Raw genomic sequence first — 25,328 nt, 5'->3', positions numbered from 1 at the left:
TCATATACCTTTGACTATTGGATGTTCTTATAGGCACTTTAGTATTGACACCCTAATCTCGGGAGTTGATAGGCTTGAAGTCATAAACAGCGCAATGCTTGAAGCACAGCGAAGAGCTGCTGGCAAATGCAGGAAAGTGCTGTTTGAATGAATGCTTACGAGCCTGCAGAAACTTACCACCTCTCAGTCAGACTGCTCTATCACATATCAAATCATAGACTTAGTTATAATATAATAACACACAGAAATACGAGCCTTAGGTCATTAATATGGTAAAATCCAGAAACTATAATAAACAAAACGTTTATTATTTCACTGAAATACGGAACCGTTCCATATTTTATCTAACAAGTGGCATCCCTAAGTCTAAATATTGTTGTTACATTGCACAACCTTCAATGTTATGTCATAATTATGTACAATTCTGGCAAATTAATTACAGTCTTTGTTAGGAAGAAATGGTCTTCACACAGTTCACAAAAAGCCAGGCTGCATATACTGCTGCATATACCCTGACTCTGCTTGCACAGAACGCAAGATATGTCACACAATTTCCCTAGTTAAAAGACATTCATGTTAGCAGGTAATATTAACTAAATATGCATGTTTAAAAATATATATTTCTGTATTGATTTTTAAGAAAGGCATTGATGTTTATGGTTAGGTACATTGGTGCAACGACAGTGCTATTTTTGCGAATGCACTTGTTAAATCATCACCCGTTTGGCGAAGTAGGCTGTGATTCGATGATAAATTAACAGGCACCGCATCGATTATATGCAACGCAGGACAAGCTAGATAAACTAGCAATTTCATCAACCATGTGTAGTTAACTAGTGATTATGTTAAGATTGATTGTTTTTTATAAGATAAGTTTAATGCTACCAACTTACCTTGGCTCCTTGCTGCACTGGCGTAACAGGTAGTCAGCGCAGTCTCCTCGTGGACACATAATTGGTTTCCAAAAATGCAGATTACCGATTGTTATGAAAACTTGAAATCGGCCCTAATTAATCGGCCATTCCGATGAATCGGTCAACCTCTAGTAACAACTCATCCGCCATGCTGATCCTCAACACAAGGGCCCATCAGGGGTGTGTGCTCAGCCCCCTCCTGTACTCCCTGTTTACTCATGACTGCATAGCCAGGCACGACTTCCTAGGTGTTGGCCTTTCTAGGGAGTTTTTCCTAGCCACCGTGCTTCTACACTTGCATTGCTTGCTGTTTGGGGTTTTAGGCTGGGTTTCTGTACAGCACTTTGAGATATCAGCTGATGTACGAAGGGCTATATAAAATAAATTTGATTTGATTTGATTTGACTCAAACACCATCATTAAGTTTACCGATGACACCACAGAGAGGTTGAAGTTCCTTGGTGTCTACGTCACCAACAAACTAACATGGTCCAAGCACACCAAGACAGTCGTGAAGAGGGCACGACAAAACCTATTCCCCCTCAGGAGACTGAAAAGATTTGGCATAGGTCCTCAGATCCTCAAAATTTTATACAGCTGCACCATAACTGGTTGCATCACCGCCTGGTATGGCAACTGCTCTGCCTCTGACCGCAAGGCACTATAGAGGGTAGTGCGAATGGCCCAGTACATAACTGTGGCCAAGCTTCCTGCCATCCAGGACCTCTAAACCGGGCAGTGTCAGAGGAAAATTGTTAAAGACTACAGCCACCCTAGTCATCGACTGTTCTCTCTGCTACCGCACAGCAAGTGGTGCCAGAGCACCAAGTCTAGGTCCAAGAGGCTTCTAAACAGCTTCTACCCCCAAGCCATAAGACTCCTGAACACCTAATCAATTGACTACCCAGACTATTTGCATCGCCCCCCTCCTCTTTTACACCGCTGCTACTCTCTGTTGTCATCTTTGCATAGTCACTTTAATAACTCTACCTACAAGTACATATTACCTCAACTAACCAGTGACCCCGCACATTGACTCTGTACCGGTACCCCCCTGTATATAGTCTAGCTATTGTTATTTTACTGCTGCTCTTTAATTACTTGTTACTTTTATTTCTTATTCTTATCCGTATTTTATTTAAACTGCGTTGTTGGTTTGGGGCTTGTAGCATGTGACGAATACAATTTGATTTGATTTGATTTAAGGATGTGATAACATGGAGGTCTCATGTTTAAGGGTGTGATAACATGGAGGTCTGATGTTTAACCTTTCTGGTTTAGGGGGCAGCATTTTCACTTTTGGATGAATAGCGTGCCCAGAGTCGACTGCCTCCTACTCTGTCCCAGATGCTAATATATGCATATTATTATTAGTATTGGATAGAAAACACTCTGAAGTTTCTAAAACTGTTTGAATGATGTCTGTGAGTATAACAGACATATGGCAGGTGAAAACCTGAGAAAAAAATTCAACCAGGAAGTGGGACATCTGAGGTTTGTAGTTTTTCAAAGCTTGGCCAACCGAATACACATTGAGATATGGATAAAGTTGCACTTCCTACGGCTTCCACAAGATGTCAACCATCTTTAGAAACTTGAATGAGGATTCTACTATAAAGGAGGGGCTCATGAGACCTCTTTGAGTCAGTGGCCTGGCATAGTGCCTTGGTCTCATGATGCGCGTCCCCGACAGAGTTACCTCTCGTTCCAGTGCTTTTCTGAAGACAAAGGAATTCTCCGGTTGGAACATTATTGATGTTTTATGTTAAAAACATCCTAAAGATTGATTCCATACATCGTTTGACATGTTTCTAAAGGACTGTAAGGGAACTTTTCAAGTTTTTGTCTGGATGAAGTGCCTGCGCTATTTGGCTATTTGAACATAAATGATGGAACTTTATGGAACAAATCAGTCATTTATTGTTGAACTGGGATGGAACTTTATGGAACAAATCAGTCATTTATTGTTGAACTGGGATTCCTGGGAGTGCCTTCTGATGAAGATCATCAAAGGTAAGTGAATATTTATGGTGTTGTTTCTAACTTTGTTGATTCCAAAATGGCGGATATTCCTCTGGCTGTTTTGGGTTCTGAGAAAGGCGCTCAGAACCCAAAACAGCCAGAGGAATATCCGCCATTTTGGAATCAACAAGAAATCCCGGTATGCTTTTTCCATAAAGTTTTAAAAAATCTGACACAGCGGTTGCATAAAGGAGAAGTCTATCTTTAATTCTGTGGATAACACTTGCATCTTTTATCAATGTTTATTATGAGTATTTCTGCAAAATCACCGGATGTTTTGGAATCAAAACATTACTGCACGTAAGGCGCCAATGTAAACTGAGATTTTTGGATATAAATAGGCACATTATCGAACAAAACATACATGTATTGTGTAACATGATGTCCTATGAGTGTCATCTGATGAAGATCATCAAAGGTTAGTGATTCATTTGATCTATATTTCTCATTTTTGTGACTCCTATCTTTGGCTGGAAAAATGGCTGTGTGTTTTTTCGACTTGGCTATGACCTAACATAATCATATGTTGTGCTTTAGCTGTAAAGCATTTTTGAAATCGGACATGATGGGTAGATTAACATTATGCTTATCTTTCATTTGCTGTATTGGAATTGTTAATGTGTGAAAGTTACATATTTCTAAAAAATATTTTTTGTATTTCGCGCACTGCCTTTTTAGCGGAATGTTGTCGAGGGGTTCCAAAGGTTAAGGGTGTGATAACATGGAGGTCTGATGTTTAAGGGTGTGATAACATGGCGGTCTCATGTTTAAGGGTGTGATAACATGGAGGTCTCATGTTTAAGGGTGTGATAACATGGAGGTCTCATGTTTAAGGGTGTGATAACATGGAGGTCTCATGTTTAAGGGTGTGATAACATGGAGGTCTCATGTTTAAGGGTGTGATAGCAGGGAGGAGAGGACAGAACAGGACATAGGCTGACAGGAAAGGACAGGACTGGATAGGGGACAGCAGAGGACAGAACAGGACAGAACAAGTGAGGACAATATTCTAACCTGTATTTATAAATAATTTTTTTATTGGACATGAATTATGTAAGGACTCACAGAATGACTGATATTTTTATAGGCTTTGCTTTTGTCAAGTGGGCCAGGAGTTGACCCATGCAGAGCCTAATTTAATGCTCAAACCTAACCAGGAACAACTCTTGGCTCTATATAGGCTTGGAGTTAATCTAAAAGGATATATGAAAATGTGGCAGTCTCTTCAGTTTTATTACCGGGAAATGGCTTTGATACCATTGTGCTTGCAGCCTCATCAGCAACAGCAGGCTTATGTGTGGGTGTGGGTGTGTGCTCGCGCGCGTGTGTGTGTATAAGAGATAATGTACTCATAAATTGTCACATCTGCTCCTGCTACTCCCTCTGGTGTTCATCCGGTGTCTCCTTGACCTGCAGTTACTCCCCCTGTACTCTCTCTCTCCCTCTCCCTCTCTGTGTGATTGTGTGGTTGGAGAAAGGTGTGCTGCAGTCAGAGCAGATACCTACCAGCTGCAACTCGTTCCATAATCAAGACCTCAACAAATACTCAGTCCTGCCACTTCCATTCTGCCAGATCGCAATCTCTGCTCATTACTGCTCTGTCTCTGGCTCCTGTCTCCTGTTCCACATCTCACCACCCAACTACATTGCTCTGGATTTTACTCACCACCACTACCACTTCACCTCTGGATGCCAACACTCTCAATGGAAAACTACTCTTCCGTGTTTTGGAGAGAACTGTTCCTGTTATCCTGCGTCTCTCTGGAAATCACCAGGAAAAGATCAGTTTCCACATCATCGACTGTTCTCATTCACCTCTGGTTCTGGGTCATCCATGGTTAAAGCTACACAACCCACAGACTGACTGGTCCACCGGGAGGGTAACTACTTGGAGTACATTTGAGAAATTCTAATTGTCTACATTCTGCCCTTCCTCCTGCCTTGTCTGCACCCCAGTCCATTCCAGAACCCCCAGACCTGTCTTCCGTTCCTCCAGAATATCACGGTTTAGCTCCTGTATTCAGTAAGCACCACACTCCATCTCTGCCGCCCCATCGGCCGTACGACGGTGCTATCGAGCTTCAGCCTGGAGCTCCCCTCCCTAGTAGCAGGTTGTATAACCTCTCTCGCCCGAGCAAGAGGTTATGGAAGAATTTGTCAAGAAGAAGGATGGGTCACTGAGACCATGCATAGACATCCGTGGATTGAATAGGATCACTGTCATGAACAAGTATCCTTTGCCACTTATCAGTGCTACTTTGACCCCCCTCCATGGTTCCACAGTGTTTACTAAACTTGAACTCCAGAATGCCTACCACCTTGTCCGCATCAGAGAAGGGGAAGAGTTGTAAACGGCGTTCAACACACCACTTGGACATTTCGAGTATTTGGTTATGCCTTTTGGTCTCACTGACGCCCCTGCTGTTTTTTAAAGAGCCTGGTTAATGATGTCCTGAGGGGTGTCATTGGGCGTTTTGTTTTTGTCTATGTGGATGACATTCTTATTTTTTCGAAGGACCTTGAGGCTCACTAGCAACACGTCCACCAAGTTCTCCAAAGTCTATTGGAGAATAAGGTGTTTGTTAAGGCTGAGAAATGTGAGTTTCATGTTTCCTCTGTGACCTTATTGGATTACATTATTGCTCAAGGACAGCTACGAATGGACCCTGCCAAGGTTAGGGCAGTCACAGAGTGGCCTGTGCCCACGAATCTGAAGCAGTTACAGCGTTTCCTAGGGTTTGGCAATTTTTATAGACTATTCATCCGTGACTACAGTCGTTTGGCAGCGCCTCTCACCAATCACCACTCACCTCCACTCCATTCCACTGGTTCCCTGAGGCATAAGCAGTGTTCTGGGAATCCAAGCATCGCTTCACTTCTGCTCCTATCCTTTCCCAGCCAGGCCCAGAACTCCAGTTTGTCCTCGAGGTGGACGCTTCTGACACCGGGGTAGGTGAAGTCCTGTCTCAACATTCTTCCTCGGATCAGAAGCTCCATCCTTGTCCCTTCTTGTCCCGAAAGACGAAATGTTGACATAGGTAAGCGGGAACTCCTGGATGTTAAGCTGGCTCTTGAGGAGTGGTGTCCCTGGTTAGGGGGTTCGGTCCTTCCCTTCATTGTGTGGACGGATCACAAAAATCTAGCCTACATCCAGACCGCCAATCATCTGAACTCTCGGCAGGCCAGGTGGACATTGTTTTTGGAAGATTCAACTTCACACTCACTTATCACCCCGGATCTAAGAATACCAAGCCTTGCGCCCTCACCCGTCAGTTGACCGCAGACAACACAAGTTCCGGGCTAGAAACCATTATGCCATCCTCCTGTATCGTTGCTGCTGTCTCCTGGGAGATTGAGTCCCGTGTTCGTCAGGCTCAGCTGAACCAGTCTGATCCTAGAAACAGTCCTTGTAAGGCTCTGTTTGTGCCAGATTTAGTTTGTTCTGATGATCTTCAATGGGCCCATTCTACACACCTCACCTGTCACCCTGGCATGAACCGGACTGTCGCCTTCCTGCGTCAGCGATTTTTGTGGCCCACCATGGAGAAAGACGCTCGGGAATTCATCTCAGCCTGCTCGGTCTGGGCTTGGAACAAAACCTCCACCAAAGCTAATCTGGTCTGCTTCGTCCTCTTCCCATACATAGTCGGCCCTGGTCACACATAGCTTTGGACTTCGTCACTGGGCTTCCCCCATTGAATGGTAACTCAGTCATCCTCACTATTATTGACTGATTTTCCAAAGAGGCTCACTTCATTCCCCTCCAATCTGCCGTCCCCCCGGGAGACTGTGGCCCTGCTGGTATCCCATGTTTTGCGGCTGCATGGCATCCCTAGTAACATTGTTTCTGACAGAGGACCCTAGTTTACATCCCAGGTATGGACAGCCTTCTGCACAGCTCTGGTTATTAATGTCAGCCGTTTGTCTGGATATCACCCCCAGACCAATGACCAGACCAAGTGGGCCAGCCAGGAGTTGGAAACTGCAATACGCTGTGTGACTTCGGCTAACTCTTCCTCCTGGAGTGCCCAGCTAACCTGGATGAAATATGCCCGCAACACCCTAATCAACGCCTCATCAGGTGTCACACTCTATGAGTGTGCTCTGGGTTACCAACCTCCCTTGTTCTCTGCCCAAGAGGTCGAAGTAGCGGTACCCTCAGTCCAGGACCACATGCGTCGTTGTCGGCGCACCTGGAGGAGGGCCCGGGCTGCCCTTCTTCATGCCTCCACCAGGACCTAATCCCAAGCTAACCGTCTCCATGCTTCAGCCCCAGTCTACACTCCAGACCAAAAGGTATGGCTTTCATCTAAGGACTTGCCCCTGAAAGTGGTTTCCAAAAAAACACCTCCCTGATTCATTGGCCCCTTTGAGATTGATCGTGTCATAAACCCCTTTGCTGTTCATCTGAAATTCCCGGACTCTCTCAAAACTCACCCCACCTTCCATGTAGCCTTAATTAAACCAGTCTGCTCCTGTCCCCTCCTGCAGCTGCTCCTCCACCCCTCGGCTCATTGACGACCATACTGCCAACCTCGGTAGTATCTGGTGGACTGGGAAGGATACGGGCCTGAGGAGCGCTGCTGGGTGCCCCGCCGTCACATTCTGGATCCCTCCCTCTTACAAGATTTTCATACCTCACACCCAAACAAGACGGGTCGTGCGCCAGGTGGCGTCCGTAGAGGGGGGCGTACTGTCACATCTGCTTCTGCTACGCCCTCTGGTGTTCATCCGGTGTCTTGACATGCAGTTAATCCCCCATGTACACTCTCCCTATCCCTTTTTGTGTGGTTGGAGAAAGGTGTGCTGGAGTCAGCGCAGATCCCTACCAGCTGCAACTCGTTCCATAATCAAGACCTCAACAAATACTCAGTCCTGCCACTTGCACTCTGCCAGATCGTAATCTCTGCTCATTACTGCTCTGCCTCTGGCTCCTGTCTCCTGTTCCACCACCCAACTACATTGCTCTGGATTTTACTCACCACCACTATCTTTGATTCCCCTCAGGACCTGTTTACCCTGTTCTACTCAGCTAACTCCAACCTCAGTCCCCACAGCTGTTTTTCTGCAACTCATCTAAGCTTCCCCGGATCTGCACTGCATATCTCTCTGTGTAACTATAAGTATTTTGTTTCATTCATCCTTGTTTCCTCATCTGAGTTTGCTCTTGGGTTCCCCTGTGTCGCTCCGCCTAACATAAATAACAGCAATAAAAGCTCTCTGTTTTTAGCTGCCAGTCAATTAAACTACTAATTAATAACATTTCACTCACGATAACAATCACACTTTAATAGGTCAAATAATATGGAGAGGCTGTTTGATAGTAAGAACTGGAGTATCTTAATTGGATTTTTCCAACAAAATTGTATTACAAACAATGAACAGCACACACTAATATATATAAGTTCACATAATTTAAACAGTTAATTATGTTATTTAAATGCATTGCATCATAGGTGTAACAATAGATAAATGTAAAGTAAGATCTCTACATGGAAATAGAGGAATTGAGACAGATCATCAATAAACCAGGAAACTAAGATCATCAGTAATGTTTTGATCTGTCCTGTGTACCAGTCTGTACTATCATTCCATTCCTTGCCACTCCAAACATGGCATGACAAGAAGTGGCGAGGCGTGAAATGATAACAGAAACAGATTGGTACCCAGGCTAGTTTTTTACTGAGGCTAGTTTTTTTTAAATATCCCAGATGACGAGGAAGAACATTTTAACCAGCATGCCATCTGTCTAGTAACCTTCAGAAAACACAACAACACACAGAGGAGCAATAGAGAAAACTAAAACATATTTCATTCGTTACAGTAGTAACAACCTCTGAATTAATTTGGTCAGTTCAGAAGAGGAACTGCTTATATTGCACATTATTTAAAAACAATAGCATTTATACATTGAAGAAAAAAAGATAACATTTATATCAAACATATTGCTTGTTGCACACATATACCTTCATACTTGTATTACAGCAACGTTAATACATTACATTATTACAATGTTATTACATTACATTATTACAATGTTATTACATTATTACAATGTTATTACAACTATGTACATCTGGCTTGTACCAACTAAAGCCTGTTCTTGTCCCTTCGAAGGAAATAAACACATTTAACAGAGTTCATCCAGCCATCTTGCATCAGCCCAATGCATGTTCATCATGCAGCAGGCTAGATCACAGCTGATTGATCCATGCAAGAAGAAATGGTGAGTGGAAGCGAGGCTATCTGCCGGGGTAGGTTTATTCCATGGGACAGAGGTCAGGGTATGTGCCAGGGTAGGTTTATTCCATGGGACAGAGGTCAGGGTATCTGCCAGGGTAGGTTTATTCCATGGGACAGAGGTCAGGGTATCTGCCAGGGTAGATTTATTCCAATCGGAAAGAGGTCAGGCTATCTGCCAGGGTAGGTTTATTCCAAACGGAAAGAGGTCAGGCTATCTGCCAGGGTAGATTTATTCCATGGGACAGACAGACCAGGCTATCTGCTGTGTGGAAAGTAAGACAAGGTAGGATGATGTTGATGTAATGTCAGGAGCCCTCTTCACCCACACACCAGTCCTCATCATTTCTCCATCAGTCCTTTATCTTCAGCCAAGAAGTCTTTTCCCCTATATTGATAGACAGTATCCTCATGAATCCTCAGCAGGGTTGTGGATTCTTGTTTTACCTGGAATGGTTTTAGATAGAGAAACATTTAAATCATCATTATCACCGCCATCATTACCATCATCATCATCCTCCTCACCACCATCCTCATTGTTGTCGTCATCACCATCATCGTCATCATCAATATCATCATCACTACCACCATCACCACCACCATCATCATCATCACCAACATCATCATCACCATCACTACCACCACCAACAACAACTTCATATAAAGAACAATAGCTGAGCCCAGTAGCTGAATTCTCATCATTGATATCATTCCACTGAGGAACACCTTGAGTTACACCGCCTCAGTTTAATTATTTATAGTGTCCTCTACTTCCTGTACAGAACAGATCGTGTTCCTTCCTCTATTCCAGCCCAGATCCCTGGTGTATGTCCCTGCCTAAATGGCAGCTTCCATTAACCTTACTCCTACACTACAGTGTAACATCAAAGAACACCGCCGCTTGCGGGCAGAGCTTTGGTCTCTAGTGTAACCGGGGCGTTCTTGAACGTTAACCACCTTCATGGGCAGGGGAATCATGCATACATTATTTTAGAGGGGGCACAAAGTACGTGAGGTTGGCCCCCCTCTGGAATCATCACTCCTGTGTTCCATTGACACGTTGTGTTAGCTAATCCAAGTTTATAATTTTAAAAGGTTAATTGATCATTTGAAAACCCTTTTGCAATTATGTTAGCACAGCTGAAAACAGTTGTTCTGATTAAAGAACAACTTGTTGAGTATCTGGAGCATCAGCATTTGTGGGTTCGATTACAGGCTCAAAATGGCCAGAAACAAAGAATCTTCTGAAACTCATTAGTCTATTCTTGTTCTGAGAAATGAAGGCTATTCCATGTGAGAAATTGCCAAGAAACTGAAGATCTCGTACAATGTTGTGTACTGCTCCCTTCACAGAACAGCGCAATCTGTCTCTAACCAGAATCAAAAGAGGAGTGGGAGGCCCCAGTGCACAACTGAGCAAGAGGACAAGTACATTAGAGTGTCTAGTTTGAGAAACAGACGCCTCACAAGTCCTCAACTGGCAGCTTCATTAAATAGTACCCACAAAACACCAGTCTCAACGCCAACAGTGAAGAGGCGACTCCACAATGCTGACTTTCTAGGCGTTCCTCTGTCCAGTGTTCCTCTGTCCAGTGTTCCTCTGTCCAGTGTCTGTGTTCTTTTGTCCTTCTTAATCTTTCATTTTTATTGGCCAGTCTGAGAAATTGCATTTTCTTTGCAACTCTGCCTAGAAGGCCAGCATCCCGGAGTCGCCTCTTCACTCTTGACGTTGAGGCTGGTGTTTTGCGGGTACTATTTAATGAAGCTGCCAGTTGAGAACTTGTGAGGCATCTGTTTCTCACACTAGACACTCTAATGTACTTGTCCTCTTGCTCAGTTGTGCACCGGGGCCTCCCACTCCTCTTTCGAAGTGTCAAAGTATTTTTTTGACAAATACATGAAGTTGATGCAAAGAGTCAATATTTGCAATGTTGAACCTTCTTTTTCAAGACCTCTGCAATTCACCCTGGCATGCTATCAATTAACTTCTGGGCCACATCCTGACTGATGGCAGCCCATTCTTGCATAATCAATGCTTGGAGTTTGTCAGAATTTGTGGGTTTTTGTTTGTCCACCTGCCTCTTGAGGATTGACCACAAGTTCTTAATGGGATTAAGGCCTGGGGAGTTTCCTGGCCATGGACCCAAAATATCGATCTTTTGTTCCCCGAGCCACTTAGTTATCACTTTTGCCTTATGGCAAGGTGCTCCATCATGCTGCAAAAGGCATTGTTCGGCACCAAACTGTTCCTGGATGGTTGGGAGAAGTTGCTCTTGGAGGATGTGTTGGTAACATTATTTATTCATGGCTGTGTTCTTAGGCAAAATTGTGAGTCCACTCCCTTGGCTGAGAAGCAACCCCACACATGAATGGTCTCAGGATGCTTTACTGTTGGCATGACACACGACTGATGATAGCGCTCACCTTGTCTTCTCCGGACAAGCTTTTTTCCGGATGCCCCAAACAATTGGAAAGGGGATTTGTCGGAGAAAATGACTTTACCCCAGTCCTCAGCAGTCCAATCCCTGTACCTTTAGCAGAATATCAGTCTGTCCCTGATGTTTTTCCTGAAGAGAAGAGGCTTCTTTGCTGCCCTTATCGACACCAGGCCATCCCCCAAACATCTTCGTCTCACTGTGCATGCAGATGCACTCACACCTGCCTGCTGCCATTCCTGAGCAAGCTCTGTACTGGTGGTGCCCCGATCCCTCAGCTGAATCAACTTCAGGAGACGGTCCTGGCACTTGCTGGACTTTCTTGGGTGCCATGAAGCCTTCTGCAGAAATGCAGTGGAAATGTTTTTGTGGGATTCAGTTCATTTGCATGGCAAAGAGGTACTTTGCAATTAATTGCAATTCATCTGATCACTCTTCATAACATTCTGGAGTATATGCAATTTGCCATCATACAAACTGAGGCAGCAGACTTTGTGAAAATAAATATTTGTGTAATTCTCAAAACTTTTGGCCACACCTGTACAACTCAACACCCCACAGTGAGTATACAGTACAGCCCACAGTCTACTATATAAATATAACTCAACTCCCCACAGTGAGTATACAGTACAACCCACAGTCTACTATATAAATATAACTCAATACCCCACATTGAGTATACAGTACAGCCCACAGTCTACTATATAAATATAACTCAACACCCCACAGTGAGTATACAGTACAGCCCACAGTCTACTATATAAATATTACTCAATACCCCACAGTGAGTATACAGTACAGCCCACAGTCTACTATATAAATACAACGCAACATGCTGCCGTGGCTAATTCCTCATTAATATCATTCCACTGAGGTAAGCTACTCCTTGTGTTATATTTCAGTTTATTTATTGATCCTCTCCCCCCTGTACACAAGCGACAGTGTCCCTCCCTCCCCCTCCGTCCCCCTGCCATCCCAGGGTTACCAACCAAGGCCCTTGGTGTATCAGCCTAACTCAATGGCAGCTGTGGTAAGGGTTATGGCTTGTGATATATAGACCACTAGGACACATAGCACAGTCTGCGACAGACAGATACACTGGTGGTGTAATGCTGCTGGGGTTTTGGGGAGGTGGGGAGCTCAGACATTGAGGTGGTGGGGTGAGCACAGTGGTTTGCTGATGAGGAAGAGAGGGCATTGTAAAATAAACACCTGCCGGGGTGCTTGAACACTGGGGTGGTGAACACTAGGGTGGTGAGACACTAGGGTGTTGAGACACTAGGGTGGTGAGACACTAGGGTGTTGAGACACTAGGGTGATGAGACACTAGGGTGGTGAGACACTAGGGTGATGAGGCACTAGGGTGGTGAAACACTAGGGTGGTGAAAAACTAGGGTGATGAGACACTAGAGTGGTGAGACACTAGGGTGGTGAAACACTAGGGTGGTGAAACACTAGGGTGATGAGACACTAGGGTGGTGAACACTAGGGTGGTGTGACACCAGGGTAATGAGACACTAGGGTGGTGAGACACTAGGGTGTTGAGACACTAGGGTGATGAGACGCTAGGGTGGTGAGACACTAGGGTGATGAGGCACTAGGGTGGTGAAACACTAGGGTGGTGAGACACTAGGGTGTTGAGACACTAGGGTGTTGAGACACTAGGGTGATGAGACACTAGGGTGGTGAGACACTAGGGTGATGAGGCACTAGGGTGGTGAAACACTAGGGTGATGAGACACTAGGGTGGTGAGGCACTAGGGTGGTGAAACACTAGGGTGGTGAAACACTAGGGTGATGAGACACTAGGGTGGTGAACACTAGGCTGGTGGGACACCAGGGTGATGAGACACTAGGGTGGTGAGACACTAGGGTGTTGAGACACTAGGGTGATGAGACACTAGGGTGGTGAAACACTAGGGTGATGAGGCACTAGGGTGGTGAAACACTAGGGTGGTGAAAAACTAGGGTGATGAGACACTAGAGTGGTGAGACACTAGGGTGGTGAAACACTAGGGTGATGGGACACTAGGGTGGTGAACCACTAGGGTGATGAGACACTAGGGTGAGGAAACACTCGGGTGGTGGAGGGCTAAGATACTAGGGTGAGGAGACACTGGGGGTGGTGAGAAACTGGGTCACTAGCTGTGGGGAGACACTGGGGAGGTGAGACACTAGGGTGGTTACACTAGGGTGTTGAGACACTAGGGTGAGGAAACACTAGGGTGGTGGAGGGCTAAGATACTAGGGTGAGGAAACAGAAGGGTTGTTGAGGGCTGTGGCACTAGGGTGATGAGAGACTAGGTGGAGGGTACTTTCAGACACAAGGGCAGTGAGACACTAGGGTGGTGGGACACTAGGGTGATGAGACTCTAGGGGGAGGGTACTTCCCTCGTCTCAACCGTGTTGTTTTTCAACCGGCTGCAACTCTGTTCTAGTTATGTCCTAGTAATGTTTCCTAGTATAAATAGCCCTGAACTTTGGCGGGGATAGAGAGATACAATGTGCTAAGGAGAGGAGCAGATGAGCTTTATGTAACAGACTTTAAATTAATGGGGGGAGGTACCCAGGTACGTACATTTAAATGGAGAGTCCTAATGTCCTAATGTGAACAGGCTGACACAGTTAAAAACCTAAGAAGAGGTTGTCCTGTAGATACATGTCCTAATGACATCCTCTTAATAGATCATAAAGTTCAGTGAAATTGACTGACATGAAAACCTTGTGGTCAGTTAAAACAGAGTGCAGTTGTTAGAACTGATAGGGAGAGATGTTACCTCAAAGGTTGTGACCTGTGTCCTCTAACATTAAACTCGGCCTGTAAACACTTCTCAGCGGAAACGTCATACCTACAGCTCCTACTGTTTGTGTTGTAGCCTGTTGTTGCCACAATTCAATACGAACTTGTGACGGTGACGAAAAGCAGTTGGTCGCATAGCTCTGGTCCAGGGCGTTATGTGCATTTATGCAGAAATGACTCATTCTGTTTTACCTCAGCAAAGCCTCTTCCGAGCCGACAAAAGCTGGTCAAAATGTTGTCACTACGATCAGTTTACAACCTGAATGGATTGTTATCTGATTGAGATGGCATCAGTTCAACCAATTTTGCACGCTGGAAAAGTCTCAGGCAATGTAAAGAAGGAATCAATTGATTTGTGAAACTCTTTGTACTGTACAGAAGCTGTATTGTCTGCACAGTGAAATAGGCTCACCTTTCCGTGGGGGGTGCAGACTTGGTATGCTCCATCTCCTGCCTATGGACTCCATAAGAGATATTTATTATGGGTCGGACATTATAAAGGATAGGACATATGTACACTACAAAAGTATGTGGACACCCCTTCAAATGATTGGATTCGGCTATGTCAGCCACACCCGCTGCTCTGACAGTTGTATAAAATTGAGCACACAGCCAAGCAATCTCCATAGACAAACATTGGCAGCAGAAAGACCCGTACTGAAGAGCTCAGTGACTTTCAACGTAGCTTCCCCCGGTTAACTGTAAGTGCTGTGATTGTGAAGTGGAAACGTCTAGGAGCAACAACGGCTCAGCAGCGAAGTGGCAGGCAGAAGGGACCACCGAGCGCTGAAGCGCGTAGCTCGTAAAATAAAAAGTATGTCCTCGGTTGCAACATTCACCACCGAGTTCCAAACTGCCTCTGGAAGCAACGTCAGCACAAGAACTGTTCTGTCGGGAGCTTCATGAAATGGGTTTCCATAGCTGAGTAGCCGCAAACAAGCCTAAGATCACCATGTGCAATGCCAAGCATCGGCTGGAGTGGTGTAAAGCTTGCCGCCATTGGACTCTGGAGCAGTGGAAACGCGTTCTCTGGAGTGATGAATCACGCTTCACCATCTAGCAGTATGACAGACAGATCTGGTTTGGCGGATGCCAGCAGAACACAACCTGCCCCAATGCATAGCACCAAAGTTTGGCGGAGGAGGAAAACGATATGGGGCTGTTTTTCATGGTTCGGGCTAGTCCCCTTAGTTCCAGTGAAGGGATATCTTAAAGCTACAGCATACAATGACATTATAGACGTTTCTGTACTTCCAACTTTGTGGCAACAGTTTGGGGAAGGCCCTTTCCTGTTTCAGCATGACAATGACCCCGTGCACAAAGCGAGGCCCATACAGAAATGGTTTGTAAAGATCGGTGTGGAAGAACTTGACTGGCCTGCACACAGCCCTGACCCCAACTCTATTGAACACATTTGGGATGAATTGGAACGCCGACTGCGAGTCAGGCCTAATCGTCCAACATCAGTGCACAACCTCACTAATGCTCTTGTGGGTAAATGGAAGCAAGTCCCCGCAGCAATGTTCCAACATCTAGTGGAAAGCCTTCCCAGAAGAGTGGAGGCTGTTATGACAGCAAAGCGAGGAGCAACTCCATATTAATGCCCATGATTTCAGAATGAGATGTTTGACGAGCAGGTGTCCACATACTTTTTGATCATGTCGTGTATTTACGCTTACCACATAAAACATGTCTCTGTTACCTTTCTTTTTGTGCTATCATCTTCTGGTCATCATATCTGGAAATAAATATAACTAGTGTGAGTATAATGTTGTTGTTGTTGTTTTTTTACCTCAGAAACAACTAGTTTAGTTTCATTTTATGTTCCTGGCAGCTAACCATCTTTGCAACCTGATTATGAGAGGGATCACTGATTTAGACCCTTATATTCAAAGCTCTCTTATGTTGCTTTTACTCAGGCAGCCCAATTACTGGCAAAAGATACTGATCTGATTAGTGGAAAAAGATCAGAATAAGACTGCCTGTGTAAACACAGCCATATAGACCTACATACATGTACTCATTCTGTACATATACATAACAGGAGGCTGCTGATGGGAGGATCGCTCATAATAACGTTTGCAACGGCACAACTGGAATTGATGCATTTGATATCATTCCATTGATTCCGCTCCAGCCATTACCACGAGCCCGTCCTCCCAAATAAAGGTGCCACCAATCTCCTGTGATATACATAGCACACACTCCATAGCTTAGCTGCGTCTCCTGTAAGGTGAGCAGGCTGAACAAGGTGCCTCATCGGTGACCCCTGGTGGCAATGGGGACTTACTGCAGGACACATTCTGGGATCTGTATGTGGTCCATAGGAATCAGCTGGCTCAACTCATCCAATGTGTGAACATAGCGGATCTTATCCAGGAACTTCACACTGCAGCAGAGAGAGACAGATGGATGGAGAGAGGAAGAGAGATTTTTATAGTCTGAATCACATTCACCTCGGAAGCTTAGAACTAAAATCTTGCATAATTGGCTCAAATGCAATACTAGTTATGTCAAATTAGAACCACTTTAACATTGTTTTCTCTAATGGTTCTTTAGGTTCCTGAGGCTGCTCCTCCTTCTGAGTCCTGAGGCTGCTCCTCCTTCTGAGTCCTGAGGCTGCTCCTCCTTCTGAGTCCTGAGGCTGCTCCTCCTTCTGAGTCCTGAGGCTGCTCCTCCTTCTGAGTCCTGAGGCTGCTCCTCCTTCTGAGTCCTGAGGCTGCTCCTCCTTCTGAGTCCTGAGGCTGCTCCTCCTTCTGAGTCCTAATGCTGCTCCTCCTTCTGAGTCCTGAGGCTGCTCCTCCTTCTGAGTCCTGAGGCTGCTCCTCCTTCTGAGTCCTGAGGCTGCTCCTCCTTCTGAGTCCTGAGGCTGCTCCTCCTTCTGAGTCCTGAGGCTGCTCCTCCTTCTGAGTCCCGAGGCTGCTCCTCCTTCTGAGTCCTGAGGCTGCTCCTCTCTCTGAGTCCTGAGGCTGCTCCTCTCTTTGAGTCCTGAGGCTGCTCCTCCTGGCTCCCATGCCCTCCCTCTGAGTCTCGAGGTTGCTCCTCCCTCTGAGTCCTGAGGCTGCTCCTCCTTCTGAGACCTGAGGCTGCTCCTCCTTCTGAGTCCTGAGGCTGTTCCCCCCTCTGAGTCCTGAGGCTGCTTCTCCTTCTGAGTCCTGAGGCTGCTCCTCTCTCTGAGTCCTGAGGCTGCTCCTCTCTCTGAGTCCTGAGGCTGCTCCTCTCTCTGAGTCCTGAGGCTGCTCCTCTCTCTGAGTCCTGAGGCTGCTCCTCCTGGCTCCCATGCCCTCCCCAGGTGCAGTGATGATAATGAGGGGTCTTACCTGATGAAGGGTCTGGAGATGGCCAGGATTGTACGGATGAACCAGGATGGGTGAGCAATGACCAGCCACTTCAGATTCTTCTTCAATCTGCAGAGGACATTTAAATACCATTTACATTAACTGTATGTTCATACAGCATAGGTTATCTATAAGCACATTATAATCATGACATTACACATCTATAAACACACCATAAACACAATTAACCTGACACAACATTTAAAGTTCCATTCCGTAAATTGTAATTTACCTCCTGTTGATGGTGTGGTAGCACCTCTTTAGCCAGCTGATACCAGGCATCCTCCTGCGAGGCGTAGCTCCGTTCAGATAGATAATCATGTAGTCCTCAGCCACTAACAACTCCAGGCTACTGATCACATAGCTGATGAGAAAACAAACACACAACTCATATTAAATACACATTACTGAGGGAAAACTGATAGAATAATTTGTATGTTAATGACTAAAGTATTCCACCCTGAATCCATATAATTATTAAATGCGCATTCTTGAGGGAAAACACATACACAACTCATATTAAATACACATTCCTGAGGGAAAACAGACACACAACTCATATTAAATACACATTACTGAGGGAAAACAGACACACAACTCATATTAAATACACATTACTGAGGGAAAACTGATAGAATAATTTGTATGTTTAAGATAATGACTAAAGTATTCCACCCTGAAACCATATAATTGTATGAAATGTGTTATAGTCGTAATTCAATAATGTGTGTGGAGGAAAATATACACACAACTCATTAAATACACATTCCTGAGGGAAAACACACACAACACAACGTGGTGTGGGTTCTTACAGGAAGAGGTTCTCCATGATGTAAGTGTAGTCCTCACAGCTGCTCTCTGGCAGGTAACACGCCGCAAACACTATGATGGCATTCAGACCCTCACCGTAGTAACCTGAGAGAGAGAGAGAGAGAGAGAGAGAGAGAGAGAGAGAGAGAGAGAGAGAGAGAGAGAGAGAGAGAGAGAGAGAGAGAGAGAGAGAGAGAGAGAGAGAGAGAGAGAGAGAGGGAGAGAGGCGGAATCATTTACTCGATTCGGAACACACACACACACACACATATTGTCATCGTCACCCCCCCCCCCTCCCAACCTAACCTCCATCCCCTGACACCAACCTCCATGTGTGACCACCCTCAGGTATGGTCTGATAACAGCCATGTCTATCCTCTGTTCCTGGTCTCCTATGGTCACTGTCCTCCACAGTCTGCCTGCCTCCTCCTCCTCCTCTGTCTGGCCCCCAGGCAGACCCTTGGAACTCACTATAGGAGTGTCGTCTGAAAACCACCAGGTGTGGATGCTGGTCATCCTCTCAATATACTTGCATCTTAGTTTCATCAGAGAACATGAAATTGACAGTTACTCACTTGTCTTGCTTTATCTCAAAATGATGTGCTAATTGTGTATATTGTATATTGTAGTTATACTTCACGTCTTGTTCCCTTCCCCCACAGACCATGTGACCCCTGTCTGACCTTCCCACTCCAGGTCGTTGCCGTTGGTGATAAACTCCAAGGAGTCGTTGTCGTCGGGCGTGTCCATGTCGTCCACGTTGACATCCAGGTCGTCAGGGTTACCTAAGAAGTCATCTGACAGGACGGAACCCTCGCTCTGGTCCAATGACACGTTCATGTCCGGAGCTACCAGAGTACGGCGCTTACGCATGGCCGACGACTCACCCCAAACACCAACGTTCAGGGTATTAGGAGGAGCTAGTAGAGGAGACAGAAGGGGCGGCGAGGGTGAAGAAAGGAGGCAAGGGGGGAGGAGAGAAGAGGAGAGGAGAGGAGGGAGGAGAGGTGAAGAGAGGAGGGGAGGAGTGGGGGGAGAGGAGACGAGGAGATGAGACAAGAGGAGATAAGAGGAGAAGAAAAGATGAGGGGTTAGGATAGGAGAGGAGAGGAGAGGAGAGGAGAGGAGAGGAGAAGAGAGGAGAAGAGAAGAGAAGAGAAGAGAAGAGGAAACAAGAGGGGAGGAAAGGAGAGGAAAGATGAGGAAAGGAGAGGAGAGGACAGTTTATCACTATGCACATTTTACTGGCAGAAATGTTTGAATTGTTGGACTGGAGAAAATAAACTTGTTACTTGTCGTGTTGTCAGTGAGCCCCCTGTCCTCCATGTCTCCATCTTCTGGTAGAGGCCTGGTAGGGACCACAGAGACAGAGAGGTTTGCCAAGACGTTCTAATAATTGTTTTAGAAAATGATTGTCACTGGTAATAATACACTCCTGTGTTCAGAGCCTCGATATTGTGGAGATAGACTATTGTTCTCTGTAGATAGAAACAGTGGGATGTCTTGAGTCGGAGAACTCAACCACAGTTAGTGTGTACCATGTCTCCCCCTGACATTATAACAAGAGAATCCAACTGTTAACACAGGAAGAAATAAGAGGGTGGACGGCAGTGGAGGCTGTTGAGGGGAGGACAGCTCATAATAACACCTGAAACGGAGCCAATGGAATAGCATCCATTTGATACCATTCCTCTCCAGCTGTTACCACGAGCCTGTCCTCCCCAATTAAGGTGCCACTAAACTCCTCTGGTGGATGGCTAGATTCCAGTTTCTCCACTCGCTCCCCCCTTTCCGAATCCCCGACCCTTAACTCTACACCCTAACACCTCCACAGTCTCTGGTTACAATAAAGATGACTTATTTGGGTGTGATAATGCTACTGAATTACCAAGGAGAGAGATGAGATAGAAGAAAATAATAGTGTACATTGGGTTTAGCTGTATCATACTAGTGTACATGGGGCTTAGCTGTATCATACTAGTGTACATTGGGCTTAGATGCCCCATACTAGTGTACATGGGGTTTAGCTGTATCATACTAGTGTACATGGGGCTTAGCTGTATCATACTAGTGTACATTGGGCTTAGATGCCCCATACTAGTGTACATGGGGGTTAGCTGTATCATACTAGTGTACATTGGGCTTAGCTGCACCATACTAGTGTACATTGGGCTTAGCTGTATCATACTAGTGTACATTGGGCTTAGCTGTATCATACTAGTGTACATTGGGCTTAGCTGTATCATACTAGTGTACATGGGGCTTAGCTGTATCATACTATTGTACATGGGGCTTAGCTGTATCATACTAGTGTACATGGGGCTTAGCTGTATCATACTAGTGTACATTGGGCTTAGCTGTATCATACTAGTGTACATTGGGCTTAGCTGTATCATACTAGTGTACATTGGGCTTAGCTGTATCTTACTAGTGTACATGGGGCTTAGCTGTATCATACTAGTGTACATGGGGCTTAGCTGTATCATACTAGTGTACATTGGGCTTAGCTGTATCATACTAGTGTACATGGGGCTTAGCTGTATCATACTAGTGTACATTGGGCTTAGCTGGATCATACTAGTGTACATTGGGTTTAGCTGTATCATACTAGTGTACATGGGGCTTAGCTGTATCATACTAGTGTACATTGGGCTTAGCTGTATCATACTAGTGTACATTGGGCTTAGCTGTATCATACTAGTGTACATGGGGCTTAGCTGGATCATACTAGTATACATGGGGCTTAGCTGTATCATACTAGTGTACATGGGGCTTAGCTGTATCATACTAGTGTATATTGGGCTTAGCTGTATCATACTAGTGTACATTGGGTTTAGCTGCATCATAATAGTGTACATGGGGCTTAGCTGCATCTCAGAAATATAACAATAGGAAAACACAAAACCAAAGTGAACGTCAAGTAGACCCTTGGGCCTCCTACCAGGGGCAGACTGGCAATCAGGCATTTCAGGCAAATGCCAGATGTGCTGATCCATTTTTAGCCCAATGGGCCTGTCTAGCTTGGGTTTTCTGTGCAAAATTAGAATTTTCTGGCTAATAATTGGATCATCAAGGAAAAAAATGGGCAGGTGTGTTAGAAATGTCAGGGCCGATTTCTGGTCCCAGTCCGGCCCTGCCTCATTACACTCTGAACATTATAATCACTACTTCTCTACCCTTCCCAGAGCTTCCTCACACTACTCCTCTACCAATCCAATAGCTTCCTCTCACTACTCCTCCACCCATCCAATAGCTTCCTCTCACTACTTCTCTCCCCATCCCAGAGCTTCCTCTCACTACTTCTCTACCCATCCCAGAGCTTCCTCTCACTACTTCTCTACCATCCAATAGCTTCCTCTCACTACTCCTCCACCTATCCAATAGCTTCCTCTCACTACTTCTCTACCCATCCCAGAGCTTCCTCTCACTACTTCTCTACCCATCCCAGAGCTTCCTCTCACTACTTCTCTACCCATACCAGAGCTTCCTGTCACTACTTCTCTACCATCCAATAGCTTCCTCTCACTACTTCTCTACCATCCAATAGCTTCCTCTCACTACTTCTCTACCCATCCCAGAGCTTCCTCTCACTACTTCTCTACCCATCCCAGAGCTTCCTCTCACTACTTCTCTACCCATACCAGAGCTTCCTGTCACTACTTCTCTACCATCCAATAGCTTCCTGTCACTACTTCTCTACCATCCCAGAGCTTCCTCTCACTACTTCTCTACCATCCAATAGCTTCCTCTCACTACTCCTCCACCTATCCAATAGCTTCCTCTCACTACTTCTCTACCCATCCCAGAGCTTCCTCTCACTACTTCTCTACCCATCCCAGAGCTTCCTCTCACTACTTCTCTACCCATACCAGAGCTTCCTGTCACTACTTCTCTACCATCCAATAGCTTCCTCTCACTACTTCTCTACCCATACCAGTGCTTCCTCTCACTACTTCTCTACCCATCCCAGAGCTTCCTCTCACTACTTCTCTACCCATACCAGAGCTTCCTCTCACTACTTCTCTACCATCCAATAGCTTCCTCTCACTACTTCTCTACCATCCAATAGCTTCCTCTCACTACTTCTCTACCCATCCAATAGCTTCCTCTCACTACTCCTCTACCCATGCAAAAGCTTACTCTCACTACTCCTCTACCCATCCAATAGCTTCCTCTCACTACTCCTCTACCCATCCCAGAGCTTCCTCTCACTAGCTTCCTCTCACTACTTCTCTACCCATCCAATAGCTTCCTCTCACTACTCCTCTACCCATCCATTAGCTTCCTCTCACTACTTCTCTACCCATTCCAGAGCTTCCTCTCACTACTCCTCTACCCATCCATTAGCTTCCTCTCACTACTTCTCTACCTATACCAGAGCTTCCTCTCACTACTTCTCTCCCCATCCCAGAGCTTCCTCTCACTACTTCTCTACCCATCCCAGAGCTTCCTCTCACTACTTCTCTACCCATCCCAGAGCTTCCTCTCACTACTTCTCTCCCCATCCCAGAGCTTCCTCTCACTACCCCTCTACCCATCCCAGAGCTTCCTCTCACTACCCCTCTACCCATCCCAGAGCTTGCTCTCACTACTTCTCTACCCATCCAATAGCTTCCTCTCACTACTCCTCTACCCATCCCAGAGCTTCCTCTCACTACTCCTCTACCATCCAATAGCTTCCTCTCACTACTCCTCTACCATCCAATAGCTTCCTTTCACTACTCCTCTACCAATCCCAGACTTAGTTAAGTTTTTAGTGAGTTAGTCAAAATCAGGGGAAGCAGTGTATAATGTAACGTGATATTGTCTGTTGCAGATATACCCTGAGATATCACCCCAATCAATTCAAATATGCGATTCATGAGCTTGTCTTGAGTTTAAACTGCGCCCATATTCCAAGCCTTATTGAACACATACCTACATCCTGCATCCAAGATAATTTGTGTTTCAAAATGGTTCCTACGTTTCATGTCTACTGCACACAACCCTCAAGATTCAAGGGTGTATGGTTTTTATTAGCCACGTTTCAAAAAACATTTGTTTCCCCAGCGTAACCCTGAGGTGAATAACTGATGATGTAATCTGATGATGTAATCTGTCGATGTAATCTGATGATGTAATGAGTGACCTGAAGGACTATATAAGCACCTGCTACCCATTGTTTTCCCCCTGGTTGAAGACGTGTGCCAGAACACCTGACCCATGTCTACTGTACATACTGATGGGTAATTATATATCATTGTAACACAGGTCTGTTTTATGATAAATCAGTTTCAAGTTATGAGAGTCTGAGCTGAATGTGTAGCCTCCATGTATACTGCTTCAGAAAGTATTCACACCCCTTGACTTTTTCCACATTTTGTTGTGTTATAGCCTGAATTATATCCCTTGACCTATTCCACAGTTTGCTGTGTTACAGGGTGAATTCAAAATAGATTCAAAAATATAAAAAAAAAATCACCCATCTACACACAATATGGTCTTTGTGGTTGAATCTGTGTTTGAAATACATTGCTTGAATGAGGGACCTTACAGATATTTGTACGTGTGGGGTACAGAGATGAGGTAGCCTTTCCAAAATCACGTTAAACACTATTATTGCACAAGGAGTGAGTCCATGCAACTTATTATGTGACTTGTTAAGCACATATTTACACCTGAATTTATTTAAGCTTGCCGTAACAAAGGGGTGTGAATAATTGTTGACTCAAGATATTTCAGCTTTTTAATTGTTATTAATTTGTAAACCATTTCAGAAAACATAATTACACTTTTGACATTATGGGGGTATTTTGTGTAGGCAGTGAAAAATCTCAGTTCAATCCATGTTAAATGCAGACTGTAACACAACACAATGTGGAAAAGGTTAAGGGGTGTGAATACATTCCTAAGGCACTGTATGTCAATGTAGTACTACCCAACATCTCTGTTCATGCTAATCACTAATCACTTACATTCATTGTAATAACTGTGTATTTACAGTACTGTTTTATAATTTATCAAATGGAGGTTGAGAGTCGAACCCAATGACATGAAATCAAACATTATAAATCGTCTCAATAGAACTAAACAGAAAACAAACTCAGTATTACTAATGAACTGCCTCCTCCTTGTTATTACTTGTTATGATCTTTTATTAAATGTTTTAGTATTCAAACAGAATGTGAAAATACTGAGGTGTGCCAATATAGCCACACTGTATGTAGGTTAGTTGCCTCTGCCATGAGACACAGCCTTTTATAGAGTAGGTTGTAGTGCACTCGCTCAATAAACACACGGTTACTGGTTCAAACCCTGTTTTGATCATTTCCTCATAAATCGCAATGCTCCTCTACCTGGGGAAGTCTTCGTCCTGCCACTCATCCTTGACCTCCATGCTGTCCATGCGTGCCGTGACCTCTGACATGACCTCTGCCGTTCCCATCCTCCAATCAGGTAGCAGGACCAGCCTGGGCCCTAGGGTCACTTTCAGAGAGAGAGATTATAAACAACATGTTCACTCAAACATTCTTCGAGTCACTGTCAGAGAGACACAGAGAGACACAATTGCTCCTAACCAAGGTGCTAACTGAGTCACTGTCAGAGAGACACAATTGCTCCTAACCAAGGTGCTAACTGAGTAACTGTCAGTCAGACACACAGAGATAGAAATTATAACCAACGTGTTTACTCGGGGCTGGAGTCACTGTCCGAGAGAAGCTCTGACGAAGGCTGTGAGGCCGACACGTAAGCTTCATAAACACAAGTGATATTGGCAAGGCTGGTAAAC

At 45.1% G+C, this 25,328-nt stretch overlaps 1 protein-coding gene and 1 long non-coding RNA gene across 3 annotated transcripts in view; one reads left to right on the top strand and one right to left on the bottom strand.

Annotated features, from left to right (window-relative positions):
* Nucleotides 1-17,059, top strand: part of LOC135509404 (uncharacterized) — a 35,574-nt gene extending 18,515 nt beyond the window's left edge. Inside the window, exon 3 of the long non-coding RNA XR_010450931.1 lies at nt 16,971-17,059. This is a non-coding gene — a long non-coding RNA (uncharacterized LOC135509404). The remainder of the gene's footprint in view (nt 1-16,970) is intronic.
* On the bottom strand, nt 8,217-19,432 carry LOC135509395 (caytaxin-like). 2 transcript variants are annotated; one of them, XR_010450930.1, is made up of 9 exons: nt 19,243-19,432; nt 18,886-19,044; nt 18,562-18,664; nt 17,982-18,113; nt 17,732-17,818; nt 16,702-16,800; nt 16,091-16,149; nt 14,824-14,865; nt 8,217-9,623 (listed from the first exon to the last, which is right to left on the bottom strand). XR_010450930.1 is itself a non-coding variant. In XM_064930027.1 (9 exons), exons 1-9 carry the CDS (start codon nt 19,430-19,432, stop codon nt 9,620-9,622), a joined length of 852 nt encoding a protein of 283 aa, XP_064786099.1. In that variant the 3' UTR covers nt 8,217-9,619. The 2 variants fall into 2 exon arrangements, 1 of the variants encoding a protein (XP_064786099.1); XM_064930027.1 differs by having other exon boundaries at nt 16,114-16,149.
* Between the last annotated feature and the right edge of the window lie 5,896 nt (nt 19,433-25,328).

Source organism: Oncorhynchus masou, chromosome 3 (genome assembly GCF_036934945.1).
Source record: "Oncorhynchus masou masou isolate Uvic2021 chromosome 3, UVic_Omas_1.1, whole genome shotgun sequence".
Lineage (NCBI taxonomy): Eukaryota > Metazoa > Chordata > Actinopteri > Salmoniformes > Salmonidae > Oncorhynchus > Oncorhynchus masou.
The sequence above is the reverse complement of the archived record's forward strand: the minus strand, read 5'-3'. Positions and strand labels throughout refer to the sequence as shown.